Genomic DNA, 11,059 nt, shown 5'->3' with positions numbered 1-11,059 from the left:
GACCAAATGGGGTTTATGTCAGGAAAGCAAGGTTGTGCTAACATTCAAAAATCAGAGGTAATAGGGCACCTGGGTGGTCCACACAGTTAAGCATCTGAGTCTTGATTACAGCTCAGGTCATGCCCTGCATTGGACTCTGTGTTGGGCATGGAGCCTGCCTAAGATTCTATCCCCTCCCTCTGCCCTTCTCCTGCTCACTTGCATTCTCTCTCTCTCTCTCTCTCTCTCTCTCTCTCTGTCTCTCTCTCACACACACACACACTACTTTTTCTCTCTCTCCCCACTGAATGGGGAGGCTTATGTGGGGCTCCATCCCAGGACCCTGAGATCATGACTTGAGCCAAGACGCTTAACTGCCTGAGCCACCATAGGAGTGCCTGCTATGCTACATAGTTTTTATTTTTTTATTTTTTTTTTCAAATTTTTATTTATTTATGATAGTCACAGAGAGAGAGAGAGGAGGCAGAGACACAGGCAGAGGGAGAAGCAGGCTCCATGCACCGGGAACCTGACATGGGATTCGATCCCGGGTATCCGGGATCGCGCCCTGGGCCAAAGGCAGGCGCCAAACCGCTGCGCCACCCAGGGATCCCTGCTACATAGTTTTTAAAAACAGTTTTTATTTACTTTGAAGTGATTCCAGAAGAAAATACCTGACAATAAGGAGATTATCAGCCTGCTGATTTGGAATTCAGAGACTTATATGCATTTATGATCTCTAAAGAGAAGCAGAGGGATGCACACAAAGAACAAAGGCTTAGAAATCAGGCAGACCTGGGTTTGAACTCAGGTTGTGTGACTTTGATCAAAATAGAGATCTCCCTAAGATTCAGCTTCTTCTATTCAACTGGAGACTCATACCCACCTCACCAGTCCCTTGTTTATTTATAAATATTATTCTCAGAAATGATATCAAGACTGATTGTCTTCAGTGATATGACATTGCTATCTCAATTAGATAATTGAGATGAAAAGAGAGATATCACAACCACTTTTACACCTGAAACACTAATGACTTCCAGAAATTCAATTGCCCAAAGGTTTATTGAGCTTTACTATATGTCACTTAAAGCAAGATATAAAGATAAGTACAATCCAGGCCACATTCTCAAGAGAGTGACAGTTGGGGATGAGAAGGGAATAAGCACTGATATACACATAGCAAAGGCTTTAAAGGACCTTGAGTGCTGTGGGAATTCAAAACACAGGAAAAGGACATATCTGAATAGGATCATTATGGAAGCTTCCTAAAGGTAGCAGCATTTCAGATGGGCATTGGAAGGTAGGTAAGATGTTAACAGGAAGAGATAAGAAACCTATTTTACATGGAAGTCACAAGTCAATGTTCAAGACACAGTGAGGTCTATAAAAGTGTCTTCAAAAACACATAAGAACATTAAGAGAGGGCCATGCCTTGAGGGTATTGCATGTGAAGCAGGAGTTCATGGTTGATACAGAAAGCAACGAGGAGTCACTGAAGATTTTTGAGGGTAAAAGAAAGATAAAATAAGAGAATTACTTCCAAGTGATTAATCTGGAAGTATATATGGGGGATAATCTTGTGCTGTGAATGAGGGTCAGTGTTTGGTTACAACTTAGGGGCACATTACCATGACCTTGGGTGTAGGACTCAAAAAAGATGACTAAAACATCATATGACAAACGGAAGATTCAAGGGCAGTTAAACCATTCATCAACAGGCAGTCCCTCTATGAAGACTGGGAAGGAGTGGGGGGCTCATGGATGAAGAATGACAAGGTAATACGGTGGTATAGGAGAGCAGAGTAGAGAGGTGGATTGTGGGAATGGCCGAGAAGCACAAGGAGTCAGGAGGCTGAAGACTGAGAAAACTGATGGGCCAAACAGCTAAAGGCACAAGGAGGAAAAACAAGAGATAAGGAAGGACAGGCATATGTGAACAGAAGAGATTATTAGACACCAAATTTTTAATAATCTGCAAAAAATAAAACTCAGGCCTACAAGTAGGTATCGTTGTTTACTGCTTTCAAGTCACTTAAAATCTCCCAATGTTCCATTTGATTCTTTGAAAACGTGACTCTAATGCTAATGTGAACTGATCTGAATCTGCTGGCAAGAGTCAGAATGCCTTCTGCTCTGTGGACAGAAAGCTTCTAGGTCAACTGGTCAGCCCAGAACCCACTAGGCAAATTTTTGGTATATCAAATTAATAGAATTTCCAAGCATTTTGGTGACTTCTACTTCTCTCCTTCCCTTCTTCCTCCCCAAATTCAAAGTTTCAGGCACTTCCAAACCAAACAACTGATCCCCAAGGCAACCTTCCTCTTCCACCAACCTCTTCATTTTTCCCAGAAAGACCCTAGTTTTCTGGAAGAGTTCATTTTCTCAAAACCAGCCAAGCTGCCTCAAGGTCACTGTCAAATGTGGAAATGCAGCATCAGAAGACCCCTAGACCTCATTCAAGAGGCTCCCTCAATCCTGTCCAATCTCGCAAAGGTGAAGAAACTGAAATTTAAAGGTAAAAGGTCCAATGCTAGCCTGTCAATTAAAGGTAGACACAGAGTGAGATGTCACTGCCCCAACTTCCCATCCCTCACTCCTCCTATTTCTCCTAATTAAATCATCTATTTCCCCAGATCACTGTCCTCCCCATCAGTCTTCTCATGGCATTTTTCATGTCAGCATTCCTGAAGGAGTAAATGATGGGGTTTAAGAGAGGTGTGACCACTGTGTAAAACACAGCAACTATCTTGTCTGCAGGGAGGGTGACACAGGGCCTCATGTAGACAAAGGAACAGGGTATGAAGAACAGACTCACAACTGCAATGTGAGAGGCGCAGGTGGACAGAGCCTTGCGCCGACCTTCTGAGGTCTGTGTCCTCAGGGAGTACAGGATGACCACGTAGGAAGCAAGCAGCCCCATGAAGCTGACCACTGAAATGGAGCCACCATTGGCGATGATCAGCACACCAATGAGGAAGGTGTCTGAGCAGGCCAGCTTCAATACAGGATGGACATCACAGAAGTAGTGGTCAAGGACCTTGAGGCCACAGAAGGGCAACTGGAAAATGAGGAATGTCTGCCCAACAGAATGCAGCAAGCCCCCACTCCATGCTGCACCCACCAGGAGGCCACACACACGCCGGTTCATGATGACGGTATAGTGTAGGGGCTTGCAGATGGCCACATAGCGGTCATAGGCCATCACTGTCAGGAGAAAGATCTCAGTACCACCAAAGAAATGGAGGAAAAATATCTGTGTGATGCAGCCCTTGAGGGAAATGGTTTGCCTTTCAATAAAAGAGTCAAGGATGAGCTTGGGGGCTGTGACAGAGCAGTAACAGATCTCCACAAAGGACAGGAAGCTGAGGAAGAAATACATGGGGGAGGTGAGCCCTTTGCTGGCCATCACCATCACCACAATAAGGCCGTTACCCAGCACAATGGCCATGTACATGAGGAGAAACAGCACAGAAACAGTCTTCTGCACCTCCCTGTTGGGGGAAAATCCCAAGAGAATGATTTCAGTCACATTGCTTGGAGTCGCCATGTTCTAAAGCGCAGGAGCTGAATGGACTGGAACCAAGAACTTGAAGAGCTCTCCTTCAATAAGTAGACACATCCCTCTAGGCCATGGAAGACAATTGTCATCCTTTCCCTCTTGAGTCCCCTCTCAGCCTTGGGCTTCTCCAAAACATGTTCTCCTTGAAACAAGTGGACAAAACAATAATCATCAAATGTCTGGTTTCATTCCTAAAATAGGATTGAGTTTGTAATAATGTAGTAAGTGTGTTCTCTAATGCAGGCACCTGCAGTAGGTAATGAATACTCACAAAGAAATGACAGGATATTTTCAACATAAGAACATTGAGCCTCAGAGATCCAGTTACTATGTCAGGGCCTCACAGCTCATACCTGAACGGTGCTCTGAATCCTTCAAGACTCAGACGCTTCCATCATACCTTAAGCTCCTGAAATGGGCCTGGTTGTATAATTTAGATTTCAGATCAGTCTTGTCTTACACCTTCATGCAGAACGAATGTCTTACAGTGAATGCTAGACCTTCTCAGTCTCATTCATCTTGCAACCTAACCTATAAACCAACTAGGCTCCCTAGCAGACATTTTTAAAAAGCGGGAATAGCAAAGGACAGTTATCAATTCTGACCACTGTCCATAAAGGAAGGGAGAGATGGAAAAGGGAGATGTGAGTCACTTGCTGATTGCCTCAATGTCTAAACAACATCTGATTAGACAGACCTGGCCAATGTCTAAGGAACGATTCAAAAATCACATAAGTCCCCCTTCCTAACAGCCTACTGTTCCCCAGATGTCCCAGCATGCTAACTGGGGGCCTCAGAACATAGAAGGTCTAAGAAGGGAAAGAGGCTGAGGTGGGTGCAGGATGGCCTCTTGAAGCAAAGTCAGGCTAGAGAGACCCCAACAGGCACTGCAGAGGTCTCTGAACACTGAAGAGGGTGACCAGGCACAGAGGATCCATAATCACAGCCTCCCCAGAGTGAGATAAGCCTTGCCAACAAACACAAAGGACCCCACAGTGGATATTCCCACACTTGACAGCCAGCTTGCAATATAGGCCAGCCCTCCACGGGGGGAGAGCAGCCGTGGCACTGTGACCTGGTGACAAGAACCCTGAGTTTGGAGTCAGAGGACCTGGACCTGCCTACCAGCTGTGTGACACTGAACAAATCCAAAAATCCCTGCAAGCCTGTCATTTTTATCAGGCAAACAAAAATCATGTCTTTCCATGGTGCTGTGTTGAGAACTGAATGACCTTACAAGTTTCTAAGCAAATTATAACTGTGTAAGATTAAAATTGATAAGAGTATCAGAATTGATGATGCTTTAACTCTGCTAGACACTGTTAGTACAGTGTGTGCTGGGGACAAAGTAGAGGCTCCTACTTCACTAGGCAGTCCTGACACCCACCTTTGTTTGTGTGGTCTTGCAGCATTCTGGGTTCTGAGTTAAGCACCTTACAACAGGCCTACAAACAGTGGGCTCCAAAATGAAACGGGACTGAATATGCTCAGCAACATGCTAGCCCGCCACAAAACAGGAAATACTGCGTGAGTCCATTTATATGAGGTCCCTAGGGTGGTAAGTTCATAGACGCAGAAGGGAGAACAGTGGAGCCACGGATGTGGAGTTAATGGATGCAGAGCTTCAGTTCCGGCCAATGAAAGTTCTCGGATTGAAGGTGGCCATGGGTGCACCTGAATACCACGGAACTGCCCCTTAAAAATGGTTTAGGTAGTAAATTTGTATGTTCTGCTGTTTCACCACTATTCATTAATTAATCAGATTCAAATGATTCACATTCCTCCATCTCCATACCCACCTCCAAGCACAATGGTTGAAACTTGACAACTTTGTTTCCCACCCACGTTAGCTTCTGTCTTCTGCCTATTAGGGAGCCTGGTGAGTTTCAGAGGATTTGGAATAACTGAGTTGGAGATACTCTGACACTTACTGTAGAAAACCCACTCCACATTATGGGGTAAGGCAAGACAGATATGACACCGTTGTTAGGCAATCACCGTAAGTCACTCTCCAGGAGCAAGAGGGATGGTGGAAGCATTTACATTTTGGAAAACACATACCTCAGTTCAAACATCAGCTGTGTGGCCTTGGGCAAGTGACTCAACCTCTCTGAGCCTGTTTCCTTATCTACAAAATCAGCATAAGACTATTCTCTCACAGTTGGGCCCTTCCCTGACCTCCCACAGTCTCTTCCATGTCCCACCTGACCCACCCTCCATTGGCCAATATTTCACCCCCAGATGTTTATGCACAGAGCAGGAATCATAGATGGGCATGTTTCACCCCGGTGGCAAAGATGGCTCTATTACTAGGCAAATAATCTCTGTGAAATTAGATTTGAAGGTACATGCTGTGTGTTTCCATCATTGCTTTTGATTTCAAGTATCAGAGAGTTCCTCACAGATGATTGGTAAGCACAACTTTAGATTTCAGATTTTCAAAAAAATAGCAGTGTTTTTCTTTCCAAAGTTATTGAAGGTAACAGAGCAAGATGCATATACAGTGTAACCATCAAACTTTGCTCTTAAATGTTAAAGTTTTTAAGTCTTTACAATGGATGAAAAGGAAATTAACATTTTCAAAACTCTGAGTAAACATGGAAAATATGGGGCAACTGGGTGGCTCAGCAGTTGAGCATCTGCCTCTGGCTCAGGTTGTGATCCCGGGGTCCTAGGATGGAGTCCCACATCAGGCTCCCCACAGGGAGCCTGCTTCTCCTCTGCCTATGTCTCTGCCTCTCTCTGTGTGTCTCTTATGAATGAATCTAATCTTTAAAAAAAAAAAAAGGAAATGGAAAACATTTGAGAGGTAATTTCACAAAGAGATCATCAGAGTGGTAAACCACCAACAGTGCAGTGACATGTCACCTTGGGGACATTAATTCTGACTCTTTAACTGGCAGGTCCAAGGATGAGACTCAAAAGGTAAGTATGTGTTCCTCTCAAACAGCAAGTAACTGCACACTTCCAGGTTTTGTGGTGAAGAAAACCTAAACAGGGATGCACTTAGAGAAGTCTAAACACAGTGGCCCAAATAAACAACCTCTGTGTACATTTTTCAAATCTTCACAACAAACTGCCCTACCTTATGATTTCTCACTACACCTTTCCTGACGTGGAACTCCTCATTCTGTGGATTCTGACAAATAATACTGCTCTGACCCGCCTTTTCCATCATCCTCTTCTTGCACTTTTCCTCCAGTGATGTCTCTCACCAGAGGAGTCGCGCAGGGCTTCTCCTGCCAGTTCCCTCACAGCGCCATCACAAGCTGCTAGAATTGGAAAGAAGCTCATGAATTCCCCCTCCCACAGAAGGGGGAATCTGAGCCCAGAACCACATGGCTGGTCGGACAGAGGCTGGACTAGACCAGGCTCCAGGGCTTCAGGCCCAACACCTGCTTCACTCTTCTCTCCTCCACCGGCTCCTCCCCTGCTGCCCACGCACAGCTGGCTTCCAGAACAGGAGTGGGAGTCACAGAGATAGGAGATTCTTGTTTGTAGCACAGGAAAAGCAGAGCTGAAGAGCAAAATATCAAAATATTTGCCAGCAAGAAAATGAACAATAATGTGGGCTGGCTCAGTTCTCCACTATCCTAATGTTATAGGTGTAATTTCCATGCAGATAGCCTGAGCCTCTCCCAGGTCTGGAGAGGGTGTTTCTGGAGTGGGCCAAACTGGGCTGCCAGGGCAAGAAGCCTGTGCATGCCAGACATGCCTTGGTGACTTGAGATCTTGGCTCCAGCACTTTGCCATCAAGGGTTGTATTGTTCTCTAGCAGTTTCACATGCCCCTGTCACATCTCTCCAACGTGATAGTGTAAGCTTCAAAAATTTTTGAAGTGTCTCTTATTGCCATTGTCACATCTTCCTCAGAGCTGGGAACTCAGATGTTAATATGAGTTTTTTATTTGATACCTGAATCCTCCATCTGCTACTATTTCAAAAACAAGGTATCACTGTGAGTGTCTTGTAAACAGCACAGAGGCTAAAGGAAATGTAGGGATATATAGTATAAAAAATAATAATAATAAGGTCTCTTTTTGAAAATAATTCCAAAACATGCCTCCATAGAGATTAAGTGAATGAACCCACCTTGAATATTGTTTGTTGCCTTGATTCTTAATTTTATCTTCTGAATCTTTTGTAGTCAGAAGACTGACTCACTTCCATTAGTCACTCCAGGAAAATGTATTTGCTTCACTAACAACCTCTACAGATAAACTGATAAGAGAAATAAAAGGTCTGTGTTAGGGTACCTTGGTGGCTCAGTCAGTTAATTGCCTTCAGCTCAGGTCATGATCTCAGGGTCCTGAGATCAAGTCCCACATTGGGCTTCCCTACTCAGTGGGGAATCATCTTCTCCCTCCCCATTCTTGTGCTCTCTGTCTCTCTCTGTCTCTCTCTCTCTCTCTCAAATAAATAAAATCTTTAAAAAAATAATTTTAAAAAGGAGTATGTTAGCGTTCATTGATCTAAAACTTGGAAATCTTGATTCAGGAGGTCCTCAGCAAAATGTATGCTTCTGTATAGCCTAATCTCCATCCAGGCTCAAATGAGACTAATGCCTACATTTCTACAAGAGAAGGCCAGATGTTAGAATATCTTAAGCCCCTTCAATTTTTCAAAAGAATTTCTCAAAAATGCTTGAGTCAGTAGTTAATTAAAAACTAGCTTTGAAAATGGCTCTGCACTGGCCATGTTACTAGCAGCTCTGGTGAGAATCACCAATACAACTGCTCTCAGCCAAGCTACAGAGTTACTTTCTGGCCCTGTGATTTAAGTAGGCAGGAAAGACTTCAACAGGATAATGTCTAAGGTCTGCCCCATCAGCTGAAAGAGTAAGTAAATCTAAGAAAGTCTCCCCATACACGGATGTGTGTGGAAGCCAGAGTAACACCAGAAATGTGCCAATGTGTGTGTGAAATACTCTGCCTGAGGGTCTGCCCACCCCTGGTAAGGGCTCAGTGAATGAACTGCCTCAGAATCTGTTCCACACATAAAGGTGCCACTAGATTCTGGTCTTCTCCTGTGGACTCACCAGGTGCCATCAATGCCACCACCTCCATGTGCCTCCAGCACTTCATAACTTTCTCACTAAGAAAGTCACAGGGGAATGGAACAGAGCCAGTCTACTCTAACATCCAGCAGGTTTGAGGAAAATATTTGCTGGACTGTGAAACTGAGAGCATTTAAGGTGTAAGAGATGTAGACTTCGATCAGAGAATTAAATTCCCTGAACTTTTTAGCATCTCCTGTCTGGGGAGTTTCTGAGAAGAGCAAAAGTCAACTTCCCAATTGCTTCCTTCAGAGGTTAAGGAACATAGCTCTAATTAATCCAATTATGAGGTTGGTACTTCTACTTGTCCCGCATGATTAACCCCCTCTTATCCTGGCTCCTAGAGGTTTCCCTCTGCATTCTCAAGCAAGTGGCAGAGAGGAGCTCAGTATCACATCCCTCTGTCCCCACCACATGCTTCCTTAAGAGGTTCCTGGTGTTCTATTCTGACTTCACCCCTCATTAGACCAATGATGCCAGTGAGTTCCAGGGAGACTTGAACCCAGTGGACCTGGACCACTTCACACACATACCCCAACACATCACCTGATCACCAAACCAGCTCTGCAAGAAATATTAATGGAGACCCTGTAAAAGAAAGAGGAAGCCCAAAGAAATAATCCACAAAAACAGGGACTGAATAGGTATTACGAGGACACTAACTTCATATCTTTCGATAGTTACTCTGAATGTGAATGGGCTAAATGATCCCATCAAAGGACGCAGGGTTTCAGACTCAATAAAAAAGCAAGACCCATCTATTTGCTGTCACCTGACCAGAGAATACTAGACCTGGAAAAGTCTTCCAGATCACCTTGTTCATATTATTCACCATAAATGTGGGAAAATAGCCAGAAAGGAAAAAGTATTGTGCAGAGATATCTCATGTACTGGTAGCATTGCTAACCTGACCCTTCCTGACTCTTTCAGCTGCTCATTCTTAAAGTTCTAAGTGTTTTCCCACAAATTGTCAGCACGTGGTTTTCATGTGCAAGGGTTTCAGGAAGACTAGAGCTCCCAAATTGCTAGGCACAGTCTCCTAGAAACAATACATCACACTTGTGTTGGGCAGAACTGTGTCTTTCAATCTTTCTAACATCTCACAGATAGTCAAAGTACCACTCTACTATAGTAGCCACTATTCCCATTCAACAGATTCAGTAACTGAGACTCAGAAAGATTAGGAGGATGGTTTAAACCTATCCAACTAATAAACCGTCCACCTGGGTTAGATGTCTAAGTGTAACATTTCCTGCCCAAATACGTCCCCCATTAGGAAACAAAGAGACCAGTGGGAAACCAACATAGAAAATGCCCCCCATTTTCTTCTGCTCTGTGTAGTAATCCTGCTTCATCAAAGTTCTATATCTTGGGGCAAACAAATTGTGAATCTATGGTATATATTCGATCTCTTCCTCCTAACCATAATCCATCTGAAACACTGCAAAAATCAAACTTTTTTTTTTAAGATTTTATTCATTTATTCACAAGAGACACAGAGAGAGGCAGAGACACAGACAGAGGGAGAAGCAGGCTCCATGCAGGGAGCCCGACGTGGGCCTCAATCTCAGGTCTCCAGGACCAGGCCCAGGCCCTGAGCTGAAGGCGGCACTAAACCACTGAGCCACCCAGGCTGCCCCATTTCTTAAAGTTCCAGAAATTATCACTACTTTAAGAAACCTATGTTAATTCCTTCTGCATATACATCAATAACTTCCTAATTTATTAGTTTCATACTAAATGACATTGGCTATGGTAGTAGGCTCAGCCTTTCTCCACTTCTCACTAAGAAAACTCTGGAGGAGAAAATATTGTTGAAAATTCTCAGTATCATTAACAGCTGGGAAGGACTTCTAAGAGTAACAAAGGCTGGACAAATGGCATGGAGAAACACAAATAGTGATCCATACATGCATTTCTGCTGGCCTAAAGGATGTAGAGAGAAAGAACACTTCTTTGCCTTATATCACACCTCCCTGCCACACAGCCACATATGCTTATGCACATGTACACACACACACACACACACACTATTTGCTTAGAAAGGTAGTAAAAATAACTAACATTTGGATTATTTTACTTTTTACAGTTTTATTGAAGTATGGTTGACAAGTAAAAAATTGTAGGTATTCAAAGCATATAACATGATGGTCTGATATATGTATATATTGTGAAATGATTACCACAGTCAAGCTAACCAAATAGAAACTCAGCAGCCATGAACTACAGTGAATGAAAAGAAAAATAATTCAACAGAGAACATTGGCATCAGAAATGATGAATCAGAAGAAAGAATCTAGGAGTAGAAGACAAGACTTTTGAATTTATCCAGTCAAAGGAGAACACAGAAAAAATGAATAAAAAGGTGTAGAAAGCTTGTGAGACTGTTGGTGGGAATGTGAACTGGTGCAGCCACTCTGGAAAACTGTGTGGAGGTTCCTCAAAGAGATAAAAATAGATCTG

General features: G+C 43.6%; 1 protein-coding gene across 1 annotated transcript; it reads right to left on the bottom strand.

Moving 5' to 3' along the window:
• Positions 1–2,599: 2,599 nt before the first annotated feature.
• On the bottom strand, positions 2,600–3,529 carry OR4X1 (olfactory receptor family 4 subfamily X member 1). The gene has a single exon (XM_072792035.1). The coding sequence runs from the start codon at positions 3,527–3,529 to the stop codon at positions 2,600–2,602; it is 930 nt and encodes a 309-aa protein (XP_072648136.1).
• Positions 3,530–11,059: the final 7,530 nt, after the last annotated feature.

The sequence above is a fragment of the Canis lupus genome, chromosome 21 (genome assembly GCF_048164855.1).
Source record: "Canis lupus baileyi chromosome 21, mCanLup2.hap1, whole genome shotgun sequence".
Classification (NCBI taxonomy): Eukaryota; Metazoa; Chordata; class Mammalia; order Carnivora; family Canidae; genus Canis; species Canis lupus.
This window is presented reverse-complemented; position numbering and strand designations above follow the sequence as displayed.

What these genes read in the sequence shown, in the direction of transcription:
- OR4X1 (XM_072792035.1), bottom strand. Translation starts at nt 3,529, where the DNA reads ATGGCGACTCCAAGCAATGTGACTGAAATCATTCTCTTGGGATTTTCC.